A 22,116-nucleotide genomic window follows, 5' to 3' on the forward strand; every position below is an offset into this window, starting at 1 on the left:
AAACTTTTGTTAAAGTTTAAGGACCAAAATAATATTTTACCAAAAAAAAACTATAGCTTGGGGAATAAGTTAGTAACCCTAAAACACAATAATTTTTTTTTTCTTAGCACTTCTTAAACATGCCAAATTAATATCTCAAAAACATAGCGAGTCCTCCTTCGCTTTGGCTGTAGAATTGGATTGTTCCTTCTTGTAAGGCTTGTAGTCCCTCAGGTAATACTGTTACTTGTAGGTTTGTGGTTCCTTTCTTTGTGGGGGTTTGGGAAATTTTGTAAGTCTTTTTAGCCTTACTCTATTTCATGGAGGACTTAACAGAACGATGGGGTAAGATGTCCCTGAACGATAGAGAAGGGGGGCGAGCTTGTTTGAAGAAAGAACTTGGCATAGATGAATACATTATTGTGGCAAAATTCCAAACAAAGAGGGCACTAAATATTGAGGCCAGTATCCAAACCTTTAGTCCTCTCTGGCGGTCTAGGAATGGCTTTAAAGTCAGGAGTGCAGGTGATTATATAATTCTGTTTGTGTTTAAACGAAGAAGAGGTGGAAAAAATTTTACAAGTCGAGCCTTGGAGTTTTGACAAACACCTTGTAATTCTTCAAAGATATGAAATTGATACTCTCATTACTGATTTGTTGTTTGACAAGGTATCTCTATGGGTGCAAGTACACGATATTCTGGTTCGCTATTTGAATCGGGACGTAGCAAAGAAGTTGTGTGAATTGGTTGACGAGGTTGATCGAACTCCATAAGTTTTAGAAGTGGAAGGTGGTAGCTTTATACGAGTTCGAGTAAGGGTGGATGTTAATCTACCTCTTTGTCAAAGTTGTATATTCTCCATTGAAGATAGTAAAGAAGGTTGGGTCTCCTTCAAGTACGAACACCTTCCTAATATCTGCTACTGGTGTAGATGACTTAATCATGTTGATAGAGATTGCGATCTTTGGATTGAAAGTGATGGTACGTTGGAAGCCGGGGATCAAGAATACGGGCCGTGGATTCATGCCCCATTTGCTCCGTTACATAAGAAGCCAATGGTGGTTGTCCTGGTTTTTTATGCAGCAGAGAAAAAGGCTAGTTAGAATGATACTGGGGGAGGGGCAAGGAAGTCAAGTCCAGCGATCGGCAACCACAAAGGTTGAACCCATGGTGGGGCAAGCTACTGATAAGGAATGTGCTAAGTTGTTGGCGGATATCAAGGAGAATTTAATGTCCCAGGTGTAGACACCGCATTTTATACCGCTTACAACTCAAGCCCTCGTTCCCTAATGATGTCGGAATTTCAAAGCCCAAGGTTGGTTTAGGGCCTAATCAAATTGAAATTGACTTAAGGAAAGTATTTTTGGAAAATATAACTCTTTTATGAATTAAATAAGCTATTTTTGGAAAATAAAGGCCATGGAAACTCTAGGGCATGCGTATGCATACACGTGTATGTGCACTCATGTTCAAGCTCTACGAACGCATACTTCATGCATGCGTACACATACATGGGCACGCGTACACATGCTAAGGTTTCAGAAACTATGAAAGACAAGTTTTCTACATTAAAGTTTGGTTTTGAAACAAATCTCACATTGTCTGGAGCCGTTCCAAACCCCCATTTTCAAACTATAAAATGCCATACATGATACCTTTTCAAAAGACACAGAAAATCCTAAGGGAAACACAAGGTTCACTAGAAATAGTGAATCAAAGACGGTTTTTTCACAAAACATCCCCAAGTTAATATTTTTCTGATTGAGGCCTTTTTTGGCTTTGGTCTTCGAGTTTCAAGTTTACTAATCACTTCTTTGTTTAATTTTGAATAAATTCACTAAGGGGAACGGTCAAAATCGAGCTAAGGAGCTTTGTATTTTGAGATATGATATCTGAGCCCCTTTTCTTTTATTTCCTTGTTCTGATCTTCATTTACTTTGTTTTCTTTCTTTCTTTGTGTTATAACATGTTTGTTTAGCTTAGTTTTACGTTCCCTTTACAATTTTAAGCATGCTAGGTAGCTAGATATAAGGTTTTTGTTCTGTTGTGTTCTTGTATTTCTGGGTTAGGGTTTTAGGGCGTGTATGCCTACACATGCTTACTGCATGCGCACGCATATACGCATACAACTGGGCTGCGTATAAGGCCTATGTATGCACATGAATACTCATGCCTAGAAACTCTAATGTGAACCTTTGTGCTTTTGTTTCTTTATTTCTTTTATGTAATATGCCTCTACTTGGTTTGGTTTCATGTTTTTGAGTCTCTGCTTCCTTGTTTGTTTGTTGTTTATCTTTCACATGTTAGATTAGGGTTTAATTTCTTCTCTTTATTTGATATACCATGAACATGCATATGATATGACCATGCATTGATGCATAGGTGCTATGGTGCAATGAGGTAATCATGCATTCATATGAACATGCATTTCCTTTTGTTGATGAGTATTAACATGCTTGGTTGAATGATGTGTTTTTGATGTTTAGTTGCCTATAACATGTTTCATTGCTGCCATGTCTATGTTTCTGTCTTGAATATGATATGATGCCATGTGTGATAGATGTATGCTAGGGTTTGAGATGCATGATAGATGTATGTTAGGGTTTTAGGATGAAAATGTCATGTTGTATGCTTAGATGTATACTAGTATGTATGTGTGTCTAGAATACAAGTTTTGGATATGTCTTTAGTGAGATTTAGACATAAGATACAATGAGTGGAAGCTGACCTACGGGTCGGGTGGGGTGGGGTTGGGTGCCTAACACCTTCCTACCCTCATACCTAAACTCTGGACACATGCTCTGGTAGTAGATCAACCCTTCCACAAAGAGCGCTATATTTATGGTTCCTAAATCTAATCTAGGTGGTGACTCCATTTTTTTTTTCTCCATCCCAGTACACTCGGCCGAGGCGTACTTCCCCCGACCCACTGCGCCCACAATGACGACTCCATTGGGGATAGAGAGTGTGATTCCAATGTGTTTTATTTCTTAATCTTGATAAAGGCTCATTCAATATTTATTTGCACACACTTCACTTGATTCTTTTTTGTCTCTTTCACCTTGGTTGGTGATGAGTGGGAAGATGAGTACGCTTCATTTGGGCCAAAGTCTTCCAGAGTTCATCCCACCAACTCACAATCTGTGCCATTGACTATAAGAAAAACATGTAATTCAATGGTGGATTTGTTAAAATTTACATTCAATAAAAAGATATTGAGTACGATTGTAACCTTAGGCTACAACTAATTTTGTAGCTAAACTTTGTCCTTAGTAACATATCGATTTATAAATTTCATATAAATAAAGTTTCTAATATTTTTAACATCACTCTTATATACTATATATTCTTATTCATGAATTAAGATTGCTCCTTTTTACCCCATTGTCAATTGCCAATTGGCAGGAAACTTCGTAAAAAGCTCTCCTCCAATTGTTTGAATAATCTCTTCTTTTTCTGATCTTGCCTCCAAATCAGTCCTTAGGTTATCTCAACGATTGTAAATCACATCCAAGAATGTTATTAATGAATTTTTTTTAAAGCTTTTCTTTACTTGCTTGATTTAGGGGAACTTCCATCTCCTCCGTTAATTAAGGCCTTCCCTTACTCTTTTTTCACGTCGTAGACTCGTAATATATATATATATTAAAAATGACAGACATTTTGATTCAAATTTTGAGTCATTGACTGATTATCTCATATTTTAAATCTAATGACCAAATTATTAATTTAATTATAATATTCCATTTTGCCAAAGAGTGATTTACAAAAAAAAAAAAAAAAAAAAAAAAAAAACTCATTTGGCTTTCTATATGTTTTTTGTTGTGTTTTTCTAGTTTGTTTCATTATTTTGTTCATCTATTGGCTTAAACTTTATCAAACAGAAACAAATGAAATATATATTTTTAAAGTAAATAAAATCAACAAAGAAATGAAAATATCTAGATGTTACATTCTAACTAGAAGTGTGCGCGTTTGGTCGGTGCCTTTTTTTTTTCAAATTTGATTATCACCGAATCAATAGAAATCGGTTTTCCCATAACCAGAACCGATGCACACTGCCAAGGGTTGATCTTTCAACCTACAGCGGTGCGGTTTTTTCCAGTCAGTTTCATCAGTTTTTTTAGTTTGAAAAATAAATAAAAAATGTTAGTTATTACTCAATCACAATATTACTTATTATTATTTTTTACTCAAACTATAGAAATGCGATGCTATTCATTTTAATTTAGAAATTTTTTTGATTGATTACTTTAATATTTATAAAAGTATAAAGCAATATGACTAGTAGTCACCAAACCTTTCATCAAAAAAAAAAAAGTCACCAAACCTGCAACATATCAGGCACCTATAGGCTATAGCATTGTAGTCTAGAAAATAGAAGTACAGCTCGAAGCAATATTACCTACATACTAATCTCTACCCCTCCCATGTGTTCTACCAATATAACTTTGTAATTTATTTTTTTTTCATTTCTCAAGATTCAACATTCAAGTCTCAAACCGTTTATTCTCTACCTGTCTTCTTCTTCATTTTGCTGCCCAAGTTTGTCGGTCTCTTCTCTTTTTATCTTCTTTTTATTTTTACCATACTACTTAGAGCTATGCAAACAGAAAGGGCAAGAGGCGGATTTGCACAAAATTGGGGCAGATTTGAGCAGATGACTAAAGGTTCAGGAAAAAAAAAATAGATGTGATTGCAACATAGTTTTTCTCCTTATTCCTGTCTCTATATATGAATCTGTCGGTACGGTTTGTGTATCGGTTTTAAAAATCAACTCCGACTATACCACCTCACTAGTGTCAAAAGGGTCACCAGATTCTGTTCACCGGCATTGGCTCCTTCGATCGGCCCAAAGTTCAGTGCGGTTTAGTCAGTGAGGCTCGGTTTTGTCTATGAGGTTCGGTAACTGCTCACCCCTAATTCTAACTTTTGAATAGGGGTGTGCATGGGTTGGGTTGAACCCATGGGTTGGACAGTTTTTATTTTTATTTTTATTAATATTATTATTAAATTGAGCAGAAAAAAATATCACATTTGCCACCTGAGTTGATAAACAAAATATACATGAACTAGTATTTCAACTCGCTTATAAAGAAAATGTATTCAATTGAGTTGATAAACAAAATATACATGAACTAATATCCCAACTCAGTTATAAACAAATAGGAGTGGAGTGAGAGGGTGGGAGTAGGATGCGACAGAGAGAGAAATAAAATTGTTAGAGTTTGTGAGGTAATTGAGTTTTGTATAGGAAGAGCCAAAAGGGTAAAGAAATTAAATAAAAAACTATGTGGGTTGGGTCAAGTTAGGCGGGTTTGTGATTGTTATGACCCCAAACTCAACCCGACCCACTATTAAAAAAATTGTCATAACCCAACCAAACCCACCAACCCCTAAAAACCGAGCCAACACAATAGATTATATTGGGTCGGGTCAGGTCGGGTCGGTTTTGGTGGGTTGGCTGCACACCTTTACCTTTAAACTTGCAGTTGCGGGAAAACAATGTTTGATTTTTGGTGTAACTCTTAAGCGTAGAAAAGACTATTGGTCGAGAAACTATTCTCACAAAATATAAAAATGTACAAGTGGTTTTTTTGTTTCGTATTTTTGTTTTTTTTTTAAATGGTAACTTCCAAGGATATAGCCGGTCAAAACACCTCATCATTTCGTTGCTTAGGAAAATACTAGTTATTGTTTCCTCAGTTTGCCTACAAACATACCCAATTTCATAATATGCCTAGGTATCCAACTATGATTGATTACATTACTTACACAGAAAATCACCACTAACACTCCTGAAAAAATGGATTTAGATTCACCACTTACAAGTTAACACTTAAGCGTGCTGTGGATTGGGGTGAGCCACACTCATTACACCGTACTTAAAAGTACTATATTAACTTTTTTTTAAAACGTCTCTTAATTTTACAGCCAACACTTCGTTTCCCATAGCCTAGGTAATTTTATTTTATAGTATATTGGTAGATTGAACCCACAGGCTATGACAAATATGTGTTTTTTAATTTATACATCACTTGATGCAAAGATAAAGCATAAACACTCAGTCCGTCACAAAAATATATCATACCAACTTTCAACGTAAATAAAGTGTGAAGGAACCAGCATTTTTCACCATTTATAGTAATATTTTAGCATAAACCTAGTAAAATAGCAAAGAATTTCATGGACTTACACAGGTTTTAATCCCAATCTTGCTCATTATCAAATATAGTTTATTCCGAAATATTTTATATGTAATGAATTATGAAAGCCAAAGGGCAAAAGCGACTACAATTTCTTCTTCTGCTTTTTTTAAAGTATTTTTTCACCACATATCTTGTAGATTGCCCTGTACAATATATTCCAAGCTTGCTATAATTAGCCAGTCATAAAATATATAGTTGCTTCGGAATGGAGCTTATACTTAGTCCAAAACATAAAAATTAATAATTAAGCGCAACAGTCCAAAATTTCTCAAACTAAAGTTGCCACGTAAAATTCCACTGCCCTGAGCCTGAGTTACCAGATTTTCAGTTGTCTTCTTCGGCGCAAACTTGCTTTGAACCATATAGATTCGAGTGAACCTGGTGAAACAAACATTTGTGCCACTGAGGAGGCCGATACAGAGAGCAAATCAATGCAAAACACAACCCTGGATGCTACGTTTAACATGATAACAAGTGCAGGAGACAATGCCATGAATGGATGTCCAACACCAAAGATACAGAAGGTCATATTCTGGCTACGAGATCGCAAGGATTTCAAGAAGTACTTCGAGCCAAGAGTTGTATCACTAGGTCCTATATATCCATCATGGTATGCCAAAGTACCAGCTTCGAGAGAAGTATAAGCTCGTCTTGGCATATGATTTCATCAAAAGTAGCGGCAAGGGTATAAGAGATTTATACAGTAAGATTGGGGAGAAGATCAAAGAACTGAGGGAATGCTACGAGGTGGAGGTCACCAAGGACTATAATAATGAGTCCCTAGCTCACTGGCGGCGCCACATATAGGTGAGGGTGGTCCTAGGACCACCCTGACCTGAATTCTTTTTTTTTTTTTTTTAAATTTTTATATATATATATATATATATATATATATAATAAAAAAATTTTATTTACCTACCTTTAAAAAAAATTAGGAACACCCTCAAAAAAAATTAGGAACATTCTCAAAAAAATTTTATGCCAATAAATTTAAATTTTGGTAGATTATTTGTTACATTTTGGCTGGTACCAATTTTTAGAAGAAAAAAAGAAAAACTCTTAAACTAACAAACTTGTCAGCACAACATGTCATTACTTGCATCGAATGCCTAAAAAACAAATCCAGCTATTGCAAAGGTCGCCCTTTCTTCTTCTTCCTTTTCGTCTTCTTTGCTTCGTCTCAGACGTTCTGCTAGTCTACCTCTTCTTTCTTTTTTTACTCTAGTTTTTGCTTTGTCAAGTTTTTTCTTTAGTTTGTTTTTTAGACTTTTAGCTTGCTAACCCCACCCACGTGACAAAACTCAAAAAGCTAACAAAATATTCTTTCAAACTTATTTATTGAGTCTTGCCTCTTCCCAATATGATATACATATATACACTCTTATTGTACTATTTTTTGTTGTTGTTTTTCATTATTTAATTACATATTTATGTTTTAATATTCTAAAATAGTAATTGTTATGTAATAACTAAATGATTTGAGTGTCAAAAAAGGAAAACTAAATGATTTGTTTTATTTGAGGTTTATTTATTTAGATCAATAATTTTATGTTGTATAAGAAAATATAAATATATATTATTTTTAATTTTTTTTAAAAACCCCGAAACACCCTGAAACGGTACGACGAAATAGATCTGTATAAAAATATTCCGTTCTACTAAACAAACCGAAACATGGTCCAAAACGGTATTCATAACATTGCTTTCAAGCAAAAAGAAAAAGCTAAAAAAAATTCGAACTTAAATCTAAAAAAGAAAAAATTGTAACAGAGAATCTGAAGAAAAAAAAAATTATAACAGAACAAGCCCACCGAGAAACACCCTGATAAATAATCCTAGAGCTGCCACTGCCCTAGCTTGGCTTTTGTTCCTGGATGGCTGTGCAGTACTGCAATACATATGCTGCGCGACTCACAAAAAGTTCAAAGATTTAAATATAAAAATGGACTTTGTGGTCTTTGGACAACAGGATATATTTTTGCTGGAGAACCAACTTCCCTGTCGTCTCCTCAAATGGTTGATGAGCTTGAGTGAGATAAAAAAGGAGTTGGAGGATTCCATTAACAATTACTTTCCAAATCAAGAAAGTCTTCATTCACAAGAGAAGCCAGAAGAACTAAGGATATCAATGGATGGAGAACCCATCCATCTTCTTGACCTTCGGAGGACAACTCTATTGGGTAAACCACAACCACTTTCAGATATCTTCCAAATTAGACAAGAGTTTAAAGAATTGCAATCTTATGTCAAACTGCAGGGGCTTAAACGTGTTGGTATTCATTTGAAACCAAGTAGGAATAGTTGCTTGAGAAACATATCTTTTGCAAAATTCCTTTATGGACGCCTTTACCTACCTCCAATCACTGTTGATGACACAACGAAATCGAAGTTCTTGAACTTGATAGCCTATGAGATGTTCCGAATTTCCAAAATGACTATGGAGTCACCTCTTACATATGCTTCCTTGATGAACTAATTGATGAAGCCAAAGATGTTATGGATCTAAGGAAAGCTGGTATACTGTACCACTTCCTTTCCAGCGATGAAGAAGTGGCTCAACTCTTCAATGACATATATATCTAAGGACTTGGCAGCTAACCCTGAAATATATATTGATGTCAAATCCCAAATTCACCAGCACTTCTTGAACAAATTTCATCGCTTGACGTTTCAATTTATGCACGATCATTTCTGAGCCCCTTGGACGATGATAACTTTCTTTTTCTCAATTTCAGCACTTGTTCTAAGTATTCTGCAGACACTCAGAGGGCGTTTGGATCCGCGTTTGTGCGTCCACGTCGCGTTTTTGCTTTTTTTTTTTTTTTTTTTTACCCAGCAGCATATATTGACTTTTCAGCCATAAACAGTGCACAAATACACTGTTCACGGGTCCCACAAATTTCACTTTTTAATAACTTTTTCATTAAAAATAGGTCCCGCAGAATTATTCACACATTTAAAAATTATTTTGCTACAGTGTTTTCAGTTTTCAGTTTTCAGTTTCAGCAAAATAAGTTCTATCCAAACGGACCCTCAGTATGCTTGTGAAATATTTTAATGTGTCGTAGTGTGAGGACTACACATGCATGTAATAAAATTTGGAGATGAATATTTTATAAAAGGATAATTATTGTTCCATATTTTATATTTTATTTAATAAAATTTTTGACATATTAATGATTTTATTTTGTAATTAAGGTTCCTTTTGTTTAGACCTAAAAGGTTGTTGGGTAAGGACAATTATTTTGTTTGAAATTTTTTTAAAGATCGAGTTGTTTGTTTTGGGTAAAATTGATTAATTAGACTTAATTTTTTTTAGCTTCACTATTGGTAATTTTTGTTGTTGGGCTAATTCTTTTAGGCTTGTATATTTTGCTTTAAAATTTAGATTTATAAATTTTTTTTATGGTCTTTAAGAAGAAGAAAATGCGAAAGTTACAATTTTTTTTTACAAATTACTGATATGGTAAGTGGTTATTGGTAAGTAAAAAAGTGCTAGGTCTAGATGCAAACTAATAAGAATTTGCTACCTTAATAGTTTATAAAAATATTATTAAAAAAATTGTGGTTATAACATTAGCCTTAAAAGAATTAATGATATTATAAAGGGACAAAGTGTAATTTTATAGAACAAAATTAGTAAAATTAATACCTAGTATATATTATTTTAAAAAAAATTTCGGGGCCAATGCCCCCCAAGTCAAAGGCTACCTTCGTCCCTGGGCTACATGTCCTTCATTTTATGGTGTTAGTGTATTGAGAGAGAGAGAGAGAGAGAGAGAGAGAGAGAGAGAGAGAGAGAGAGAGATCAACTAGTCATTCAATTTTGATAAGATTGAGAAAATGATTGTGATTTAATTAATGTGCAGTTTTTGAAATGAAAAGGATTCTTGTGTACAGCATCTTTAAGTTAAAATTCACTAAAAAATTGACTACCTATCAAGCATTCTCAAAGGTTTTTTATTTATTTATTAAAACACCCAGATGGCCACATCCCAATAGTTATTTAGAAATCTTCAAATTTTTAAACAACAATGCAACTTCAAGCGGTTGATTAGTAGTTTTTAAATCTTCGTAATATCCATATTTCATGAAATTGTACCAGCTTTTTTAGTTCACTCTCAAAAAAATTTACCTTGTAGTAACTTTTTCCCAACTACAACCTTGTAATAGTTTGGTGTGCATAGGATTGGGAGACTATACTACATACTCAAGCACTCAAAGACCTCTAATATGCATTTGATTTCTCTTTGTTTTTTTGCTTTTTGCCTTATGTCTCAGTTAGTTTTTTTTTTTTTTTTTTTTGTGTGTGTGTGTACCGTGCAAATAAATTTTTTCCAAGCGTGCTTCTAGATGCTCTTGTTTCTAAATAAAAACAAAGGTTAGTTAACAAGTGTCCTTATGATATTTATTAATGAACCATTAAGAAAGTTTTAATACAAATTTCTTAAGAAATATAAAAACTAGTCAAAAAATCAGTTGCTTTTGTTATTTTTCATAGAAAATTTTCCTGAATAACTTAACAAAATCCACACAAAAAAAAATGTTATTGACTAAATTTTTTTGAGAAGATGTTATTGACTAAATTTAATAAATTGTTTCATAATCATGACAGTGGGAAATTATGATTTTATTTTATTTTATAAAGAATAATGATTATTACGGCATTACTTTTACATCATTATTACTAAAATAATTTGAATTGTACCACCAACGCAACTTATAAAATTGTAAAATTAATTAATTTAAAAAAATGCTCTTCCAAAGTGCTCCGTTTTGTGTTATCCTTATTTTAGCGAGCTTCGTTCTATCAGAAACAGAACTCAGACCATAGCTCTCCCAACGTCTCTCTTTCGATTTTGAACAGAAATCAAAGTTCACTCACACCACAGCTCTCTCTCTCTCTCTCTCTCTCTCTCTCAGGCCCAGAACAAAAGATTCACAAGCCACACGGAACAGCGTCGAGTTCTGTTCAATACCTGCTCTCCACATAGTTCTTCTTGGTATGGTATCCTCTTCTCTCTCTTGTTGTAATGCTTTCACTTTCTTTCTTTTGCTTTTCAGATTGCCTCAAATTTGTTACATTTTTCTGTGTTATTATCAATTTTTGTTTAGGGAAAGTGCTATAGAATTTTGAAGAACTGTTTGCCTACTCTTTTTCATATGCAACTGCCAACGATCCAAAAAAAAAAAAAAAACTGTTGAATAAATTACTGTTGTGTGTTTTCACCTTATTTTAGACCAAAATATACTTAGCCCATGAGCAAATTTAGTCCCTGAAGTTTAAAGTCATCGCTTTTAGTTTTAAGAAACTTAAAGTAATCGCTTTTAGTTCCTGTAAAACTTGAAATGATCAAGTGGTTGCCTTTAGTCCATGTGGGGTGATGAGGTGTTAGTTTTTAGTTTGCTCGGTCGTTTAATGGACTAAAAGTGATCACTTCAAACTTCAGGACTAAAATCATTTATGGGCTAAAATTTAGGGAGCAATAGTGCACTTAAGCCCTTATTTTATTTAGACCTTATTTGAGCATTGACTCATGTAAATTTCAAGATCATGTTTGGTTGTAACCTTAGATTGTTTAAACCACTAATGTTGACTCATGTTATGCATTTTACGAAAGCTGCAACTACTTCATCTTCTTTTCAATTGAGTATAAACACATTTGGTTGTGGGATGAATGAAAACATTACAAAAGGAAACAGAATCCCCTTGTTTATGGATTTAGCATATTGGGAAATTATGCCAGACCTGAATTAAATAGTAACTAGCAAAAACTAAAATTATCATGGAATAGTGATGTGATGTGCAATTTTTGCAATTATCACCACTCATTGTCAGAGTCTGTGTCATTAAAGAGAAAAGATTAGCCAGCAATGGAGAGAAAACAAACAATAAATGAAAAATGAACTTTGGTTGAGGTGAATGCAAAGTTGAGAGTAAATGTTCTCATTTATAGTGAAAAAAATATGACCACAAAAAAAAAAAAATGTAAGTTAAAAAATGGCTGTTTCAGACACATGACTTTTTTCAAAATATGACCATTACAAAGAAAGAACATTTTTATGTAGTAATGGAAGGATAGAGTGTGGGATGTGGGCTGCATCTTAAAAGTAGGTAGTTAATATAGAAAAGGTTGTTTTTTCTTTCGAAATTTGGTTGAACTATGCGAAACCAGATGTGAATGCCTTTAATAGAAAAGTAAAGATTAAACAATTGAATCTCATGTGAACTTCTAAATGCAGCGTTTATGTTTATCTAAGTCCCTCACTCCCTGCCTTGAAGTCCCAGACTCCTTCTGTTGCAGTGTCTGTGTATTCAATTTGATACATTACCATTTTTGTTGCTTGAAGAAATGGCTGTGGTGTTATCTACAACTCTTCCTTCAACAACCACCAAGCTGAGCCTGAAATGTTTCGGCACTAGCATTATACAAGAAAAACCAATCATAGAAAGTTGTCTTTTCACAGGTGAACTTCAATCTCCCTCTCTATTTTCCTTCACTTTCTTGCACTTCTCTTTAACTAAACTCAATTGCCAAATATCTGGTTTTTTTTTTTCCTCTCAGGCTTTAGTATAGGGAATGACAAAGACAAACAGAGGAAGAAAGTTTCATCTATTAATTTAGCAATAAAGAACAAGCAAACTATTGTTGAAACAACCCAGAATGTCAATGGGAGAATAACACCAAGAAAAGGTGGTAGAAACCCTGTTTTGAGTGAAGGAAGAGATGAGGATGAGAACTATGGACCTATATGTCCTGGATGTGGGGTCTTTATGCAAGATAAGGACCCAGACCTTCCTGGGTATTATCAGAAAAGGAAGGTCGTTCCAACAGAATTGTCAGATGGTGAGGCGGGTATAGTGGGTGAGTTTGATGGAATTTATGATGATGATGATGATGATGAAGAAGAAGATGAACAAGAAGAAGAGGGGTTTGTGGATGACATTGAGGGTGAATTTCAGGAGCTTGATGTGGAAGAAGGTGATTTGGGAGTGGAGGGTGAGTTTGATTGGGATTCTGATGAATGGGAAGCTAAGTTAATGGAGGAAAAGGAGGAGGTAAAGTTGGATTTGGATGGATTTGCTCCTGCTAGTGTCGGTTATGGTAACATTACAGAGGACACAATTGAGAAGGCTAAGAAGAAGATGCTGTCGAAAGCAGAAAAGAAGAGAATTGCTAGGGAGGCTGAGAAAGAAAAAGAAGAGGTTACGGTGTGTGCTCGGTGTCATTCATTGAGGAATTATGGGCAGGTGAAGAACCAAAATGCTGAAAACTTGATACCTGATTTTGATTTTGATAGGCTGATTGCTACCCGGTTAATGAAACCCTCTGGGAATGCCACTGCTACTGTTGTGGTTATGGTTGTTGATTGTGTTGATTTTGATGGGTCGTTCCCGAAACGGGCAGCAAAATCATTGTTTAAGGCATTGGAAGGAACTAAAGATGACTCCAAGCTTAGCAAAAAGTTACCACGGCTTGTTCTTGTGGCTACAAAGGTTGATCTTCTCCCTTCACAAATTCCACCTGCGAGGTTAGATAGATGGGTTCGGCATCGTGCTAGGGCTGGAGGGGCACCCAAGCTAGCTGGGGTTTATATGGTCAGTTCCCATAAGGATTTGGGTGTGAGGAATCTGTTGTCCTTCATCAAGGAATTGGCTGGTCCTCGAGGGAATGTGTGGGTAATTGGGTCTCAGAATGCTGGCAAGTCTACTCTAATCAATGCATTTGCGAAAAAGGAAGGGGCAAAAGTTACCAAGCTTACAGAAGCTCCAATTCCTGGAACAACTCTTGGCATTTTGAGAGTCGGAGGGATTTTGTCAGCCAAGGCTAAGTTGTTTGACACTCCTGGGCTTCTACATCCATATTTAATGTCCATGAGATTGAATAGGGATGAACAGAAAATGGTTGAAATACGGAAGGAGCTACAACCTCGGACTTACAGGATGAAGGCAAGTTGTTTGTTACTATCACACTTAATATTTGTGACCTGTATATCATATATAGTATATAATTGTAGTTATGTATCATGTGTTGTAAATTTGTGATCTATATATCATATATAGTATATAATTGTAGTTATGTATCATGTGTTGTGTACATGTAAGTGTCACATATATTTTAACAAGAGCTTATGGAAGACTAGGGGATGAAACTTCTCAGTAATGAAATGACTCATTGACTGTCTACAACTAATTAAAATTTGACATTTGATTATACATTGTGGCATGTGAACTGTTCAATATACCAATTGAGTCAAGATTATTCTATTTCATCAACATGATTTTTGAAGAATTTTGAAGAAAAATAAACGTTACCTTTTAAGATTGTCTTTCTTCTGATCCATTTTGTAAACTTGTCATTCTCGATGGATATACTGATTCCTGTTCTCATTATTAGTGGACAAACATACTTGTTCCCTAATCTTAGCTTGACCTTTAAAGGCAAACTAAGGGCTTTTCAGAATTTTCCTTCTCAGATTGCAACATACAGTTGTCCAAGTCATATGAACATAAATCCTAGTTCAAATTGGAGGCATATGGGAAAACATTTGTCAACGAATCAAGGAAAAACTGCACATTTCCTGGAAATTATAAGATTCTAAAAAACTATTAATGTGTCTATTACTTCAAAAAGCTGTATAGAGAAGTGCCAGTTCTATGTAAGATGAATAGGTTCCTTTTTTATATTTTTTGAATACTGCGAACCTCATCATTAATCACAGTGTAGATGTTTCCAATATTTTCTAAAAGTAATAGCTATATCAGAATCTATGATGCTATTGGATCTAATATTTTTAGCATGTTTTGTTTGCAGGCTGGGCAGGCCTTACATGTTGGTGGTCTGGTGAGACTAGACCTTAGTCAAGCTTCTGTGCAAACAATTTATGTTACAATTTGGGCATCCCCGAATGTATCTCTACACTTAGGAAAGGTAGAAAATGCTGAAGATATTTGGAAAAACCATGTTGGTGTTAGGTTGCAGGTAAATTTCATCCTCTGCCTCTTAATTTAACTGGTTCTATGCAGCGGATTTAGCATTAAGCATCAGTTACTGGGGCCCACTGGCACTATTGCGCCTGTGCTTTAATGAATTCATACATATTCAACAAATAAATACCAAGTTAGTTAAAATTTTATGCAATTTGTTGAGTAATTTGCTATTGGCTTTTGTCTCTGTAGGTACCACAAATTTTGGGGGGGAAGGTGGGGGTGGGGGGGGAGAACTCTTAGATGAAATTCTTTCATAGCTCCCAAAACCGTTCTGCGCTTTTAGAAAAGAATTAGTATGATTAGATTCTAAAAGAACACATTGCAAAGGGAAAATATGAGCGCAAGCTTGTATGAAGTTAATCTTATTTGAAGGAAAAGATTAAGAAACAGAGAAAAATCATTTGGAGGAATGAAAAAGTAAGGAGTTAAATCATATTAATGCAATTTTCAGAGGCAGAGTGCTGCATATAACATATATGAGATTATATGTCTGGAAATGGAGATCCATACCATTTAGGAAGAATTGGTGGCAAGGATAGGAAGGCCCATGGAAGAAGGTAGGAGTGTAGGACACAACATAGATTTATAAGATCCATAGTTTATGAAATTCCTCATTAAATGTATAGATGTAAAAAGTGATTTCCCTGCATATCAGAATGGCCCAGAGTTTCCCCAACTGGAGACAGTAACAGACTTTCTGAATTTGTGGTAATAAGATAATAAGTACCCATTTTAACATTTCCAATACACTCTCTTCTAGCCAACAAAAAATAGAAGATGATTAGACAGAAATAAGATTTAGATTGAATGTAGGGTATACACATTACCAACTTGTAGAGGAGCTCATCAATTTTAAATTGGTAAGCAATGGATAGAAATTAGTCTATGCTATTGGCCTCCCAAAAGTGGCTAAGTTCTTTGAATTTGAGAGAGGTACGGCTAGGGTTTGCTATGCCCTTGAACAAAGGGCTAGCAGTCTGTTCAGGACCTCATTTTAAAAACATGCATATCAAGTTGACACTCGAGCTGAATATCTTCAAACTATATGTTATCTGTTCGAATCAGGAAAGATATATCTTCTATGATGTGGCATAAAACCTGATTTGCAATACATAATTTGAATCATGCCCTTGTTTTCTAAATTTCTTTCACAAAACCTAGCATACTTGGAAGATTATGGGATGCAAGTGTCTTAAAGTAATGTATATTCAATTGCTAGTGCTGAAAGTAGGCTATTTGTAATTGATTTATTTGTTTTCTATAAGTTTATGCCTTTCCAGAACTTTAACCGAGGTTGTGAGACTCTGAAGTGAATTACATTGCCTTTGAGGGAATCTACCTTTCAAATGATCCTTTCTGATGAAAGGAATACTGCTTTTCTTTTTCTCAACTCCCCCCTTCCCCCTCCCTAATTCCTCCTCCTCCTTTACAATCAATGATGAAAAGCTGTTGCCTAAGGGATATGAAATAAGATCATGTCACTTTCAGGATTTTGATTTATGTATTTGGTAATAAATATTTTCCTTAGGAAAAGTGGGAAGAGTGCATTTGCTTTTTAAATAAAGATTTTAGTTTTACTCTCTTTTTTTTTTTTGCCAGGGATTCTCATTTTGGAATTTTGAAAGCCTTGGAACATAAAAGGGGATTTTTTTTTGTTGTTGTTGTTGCTCATTTGATAAATTTTTTAGCTTGTATAACTCTTTGGCTTCTCCTTGTCTCAGCCTCCCGTTGGTGCAGATCGTACTTCTCAATTAGGCAAATGGGAAGAGAAGGAAGTCAAAGTGTCCGGAATGAGTTGGGATGTGAATAGCATTGATATTGCAGTGGCTGGTTTAGGCTGGTTTGCTTTAGGTCTCAAAGGTGAAGCAACCTTGGCATTGTGGACGTATGATGGCATTGAAATAACTTTAAGAGAACCTTTGGTTCTTGACCGAGCACCATTCCTTGAGAGACCTGGGTTTTGGCAACCAAAGACCATATCTGATGCCAGTGGCACCCAAACTAAACTTAAAAAAAGGAAAAAGCTTCAACAGGCGAGTAGAGATTTCCTTTCAGATGTGTCTGTTTGAAAAGAAAAAAGAAGCCCAACTGATAGATTAAGTGCATTCAGCAGTGTGATTGAGCTTGAGAGGCTGTAAGAAGCCAGCTTAAGTATAGAATAGAAAATAGGTTTCATAGGCTTTTAATCTTCAGGTTATAGAACATCCAGATTTTTCAGATTATTTCAATTATAGAAGTGTTTACCATAATAAGATTAGCAATTCAAATGCCAAGAGCCTTGTAGCTTGGTAACATTATATGGTCTTCTTTTCCAAGCGAATTAAGGTTCAAATCCCTTCTCCTCCATCTGTTGTAAAATTGAATTATCGAGAGAGAGTAGTTCAAGTGAGTTTCCCTTGAACTGGTTGATAATAATATCCAAGGGAAGGGAGTGCATAACTGATGCTGGATGCAGTGTGTATCTTTGTAAATGTATTAGGTACAAGATTTTGCTAGCTGCTTTTTTAATGAGACATGATCAACTTATGTCGATTTTGGAGGATTGTGTAATTTGTTGTTGAAAAGTCTACAGCATAATAACAATAATAGTAGTAATTTGCTGTTTACCAAGTATCATTTGTAGCACCAAAATACTAAAAATCTCACGTTACAAATCTGCTTAAATTTTTTGCAAGTCTTTTGCCTGATCAAATCGGCTAACTTAATATATATATATATATATATAAATGTATTGCATTACAGCAAATTTAAGTAGTCACTTGAGCCCCATTTGGGAAATTGTAATCCACAGCAATACTCAAACCATAGTGAAAGAAATAATATATTTTCTAAATATTAAAGCACTGAAAGCGATTATATAAACAAAAAACAAATAAAAATAACTGAAAGTAAGCGTTTTAGTTGTGTTTTATATATATATATATATATATATATATATATATATATATATATATATATATATATATATATATATATTGCATTACAGCAATTTAAGTAGTCACTTGAGCCCCATTTGGGAAATTGTAATCCACAGCAATACTCAAACCATAGTGAAAGAAATAATATATTTTCTAAATATTAAAGCACTGAAAGCGATTATATAAACAAAAAACAAATAAAAATAACTGAAAGTAAGCGTTTTAGTTGTGTTTTATAACCAGGGTCTTTTATTTATGCAACAGATTTTTTTTTTAATAAAAAAAAGTTTTAAGTGGGCCACTCAAATTGGGATTTCAAAGAAGAGCGGGCCCAATAGAAACAAAACAAAACAACATTTTATAAAAAAAAAATCACTGAAAGTTAGCAATTTCGGTGTGTTTTATTACCAGATTCTTTTAATTATGCGGGTTATTATTTATTTAATTATTTTTAATTTAAGCAGCCCAATAAACACACTAAAAAAAGGAAGAAAAAAAACCAAGGTCTTTTATTTATGCAACAGATTTTTTTTTAATAAAAAAATTTTAAGTGGGCCACTCAAATTGGGATTTCTAAGAAGAGCGGGCCCAATAGAAACAAAACAAAACAACATTTAAAAAAAAAATCACTGAAAGTTAGCAATTTCGGTCTGTTTTATTACCAGATTCTTTTAATTATGCGGGTTATTATTTATTTAAGGGTAAACTACGTATTTAGTCCTTAACCTTTACACCATATTTCAATTTGGTCCTTAACCTTTTAATTGTATCATTTTGGTCCCTAACCTTTTAATGTTATGTCAATTTAGTCCTTGTCATTATATATTAGACGAAAATTGCTTACATGACAAACGGCCAAAATAAAATTTTAGTTTATTGTCATGTCAACAGAAACTAATTTTTTAATTTGGCCATTAGACACGTCATCAATTTTCATCCAAAAGATAACTATAGGGACTAAATTGACACAGTACTAAAAGGTTAGGGACTAAATTGACACAATTGAAAGATTGGGGATCAAATTGAAATATGGTGTATAGGATAGGGACCAAATACGTAGTTTACCCTTTATTTAATTATTTTTAATTTAAGCAGCTCAAATTTAATTATTTTTAATTTAAGCAGCTCAATAAACACACTTAAAAAAGGAAGAAAAAAAAAATTCCGCTGCCAGGATTTGAACCTAGATTCTATAATCATCAAGAATTGCGAATGTGCTACAGCAGATTCCATGTCTTATTCATAATCGTTTTTTGTTTTATTAAATGCTCTCCAACAAGCTAATAAGAACAATTGGAAAATTTTACCTTAAAACACTATGCTTTAAATGGATCACAAATAAAATCCTTTATATAATAATAATAATAATAATAATAATAATAAGCATGTATTTATAAGTGTAGATGTACAACTTTTTTGGATTTCCCAAAAATACAAGGTAAAAAATCATGGACAAGTCCAAACTCCAATATAATAAAAAAGATCAGCATATTTAATTGTTTCATAATAAATGTGTTGAATTGAAACCTGTTAATGTTGGATATCCACACATATATTTCTAGTAATCTAGCAAATGTATCTTCATTTGTAAGCTTAAATTTCGATAACTTGGTATTTGACAATTTTTAAAAATACTTAAGAGAAAAAAAGAGCTTGTAGGTGTGATAACTGCCCATGACTTTTTTATACCTGACTCGAGCATGACGTGTGACCACTCGTGCAATAGTGGAGTTTGCCACTACTTAAACCCAAAATTTCTAGACTCGCAATTATGATGAGTCACTATAACTTCCTAATAATTAGCCAACTTCGACTTGAAAATCAAAGTTCTAAAAATTTATTTTTATACAATCATCTTATCAAATTATTCATGTGATTTAAGGAGATCATCTATGACGATCATTGTGTTCTTTATAAAATTGAACTAAATATAACTAAACAAATTTTTTTTTTTTAAATCACTGAAAGTTAGCATTTTCGGTGTGTTATTACCAGGTTCTTTTAATTAGGCAGATTATTATTTACTTAACTATTTCAATTTAAGCAGGCCCAAAAAAGCCCACTAAAAAGAGAGAGAGAGAGAGAAAGAAAAAAGAGAGTTTCCTCTGCCGAGGTTTGAACCTGGATTCTATGATCATCATCAAGAATTACCAATGTGCTACAGCAGATTACTTGTCATATTTATCATCGTTTTTAATTTTAATGAATGTTCTCCAACTAGCAGAAAAGTGGAAAATTTTACCTTTAAACACTATGCTTTAAATGGATCACAAATAAAATCTTTATATATTAATAATAAGCATATATTTATAAAATAATATAATCCAAAATATGCATATTATACAAAGTGTAGATGTACAACATTTTTTGATTCCCAAAATTATACACAAAGTAAAGAAATCATGGACAAGTAAGTCCAAACTCCAATATAATTGAAAAGATCAGCACATTTATTTGTTTCATAGTAAATATGTTGAATTGAAACTTGTTAGGGTTGGATATTCACTCACTCACACGCACATTTATTTCTAGTAGTCTAGCAAATGTGTCTTCCTTCGCAAGCTTAAATTTTGATAACTTGATATTTGACATTTTCTTTTTTTAACTCAAGAGAAAAATGGGCTTGTAGGTGTAATCACTGCCCATGGCTCTTTTATACTTGACTCAAAAATGATATGGGACTACTAGTGCAATACTGGAACTTGCACTACTTAAATCCAAAACTCCTAGACTTGCAAGTGTGATGAATAACAATAACTTCCTATTAATAAACCAATTTTGAGTTGAAAATCGAAGTTCTAGAAATTTATTTTTATGCATCTTATCAAATTATTCATATGATTTAAGGAGATTATCTATGACCGACCACTATGTTCTTATAAAATTGAGCTAAATATAATTAAAAAATTGTTTAAAGCATGTGATTAAATTTCATCATTATCTACTTTAATTAATTTATATATATATATATATATATATAAAAATTACATCACTCTTCAAACCACATAACTTTTGTGCTTGTAAGAATATCCTCTTTAGAGCCTAACAAGTTTTAATTTAACATATTTACCATAAAAAAATCAATGTGTGTTGATGCCTACTTTGGCAAGAAGGCCCAATAACAAGAAAAAGCCCAATAATATGGGAGGGAATAAGGAAAAAGAATTAACAAAGTGAGAAGAAAATTATGAAGCCCGAATGACAGGAATAATGGTCCATGGGCCTGTAAGATAGTAAAAAGGCCCCAAAGAAAGCAAGTGGATCTAAGGGAGTCCAAAGAAAGAAGTAGTAAACTCATGAGAATTATGAGAAATGGCAAGCAAGCAAAAATGGGCCGAAGGAGCCCAAAGGAAAGAATTAGTAAATAGGGTTGGTAGAAAGACTAATAAACCTTGAAAGTAAGAGATATGGTAATTGGGCCAAGGAAGCCCGAAAGATTAGCAAAAACCTATGGGAATGAAGGATTGGAATGAGCCGAGGATGCCCAAAGGGATGAAGCGGACCGAGGATGCCCAAAAGAATAAAATAAGCCAAGGAAGCCCTAAATTAATATGAGAACAAGCCCAGCAGTAGTACTGGGCTACATGAACTGAGTAAAAGGAAAGTGTACGGTAGGCCCAAAGGAGGCCCAACGAGCACGAGCCAAAATGCAACATGGCAGAGGCAATGGGGCAGCATGGTAGAAGTGCCAGCCGACCCACGAAGGAGGCAAGGGCTGGATTGAAGAAGGAAAGGCCTATGACCAAGAAAAACCCAGCCTAGGAAGGAAGGAAGATACAAAGAACGAAGACCCAGTGACTCATCCACACCACAAGAAGTTAAGAATGAGTAGCAGAACGTGCAACAAAGACTAAACAAACCCTCAGGCCATGGCAAATGCATGAACATCAAACAAGCCATGGACTCACATGGAAGTGGAGTATGCACAAAGCTCAGGCACTACCCACTTGTACTGAGCCAATACAGGAGCGGTGGGGCACGGGTCAGAGGTAAAAAAGGGTATGATCTAGCAGTGGA

General features: G+C 34.2%; 1 protein-coding gene and 1 pseudogene across 2 annotated transcripts; both read left to right on the forward strand.

The window, feature by feature from the left end:
- Nucleotides 1-480: 480 nt before the first annotated feature.
- LOC142609230 (uncharacterized) lies at nt 481-12,514 on the forward strand (annotated as a pseudogene).
- Nucleotides 10,968-17,731, forward strand: LOC142609366 (GTP-binding protein BRASSINAZOLE INSENSITIVE PALE GREEN 2, chloroplastic). Of its 2 annotated transcripts, none has more exons than XM_075780936.1 (5): nt 10,968-11,192; nt 12,541-12,657; nt 12,756-14,140; nt 15,006-15,173; nt 16,903-17,731. In XM_075780936.1, the coding sequence occupies exons 2-5, from the start codon at nt 12,543-12,545 to the stop codon at nt 17,248-17,250; spliced, it is 2,016 nt and encodes a 671-aa protein (XP_075637051.1). In that variant the 5' UTR covers nt 10,968-11,192; nt 12,541-12,542; the 3' UTR covers nt 17,251-17,731. The 2 variants fall into 2 exon arrangements, with proteins under 2 accessions (XP_075637051.1, XP_075637050.1); XM_075780935.1 differs by having other exon boundaries at nt 11,006-11,192; nt 12,433-12,657.
- The last annotated feature ends 4,385 nt before the right edge of the window (nt 17,732-22,116 follow it).

This window comes from Castanea sativa, chromosome 9 (genome assembly GCF_040712315.1).
Source record: "Castanea sativa cultivar Marrone di Chiusa Pesio chromosome 9, ASM4071231v1".
NCBI lineage: Eukaryota > Viridiplantae > Streptophyta > Magnoliopsida > Fagales > Fagaceae > Castanea > Castanea sativa.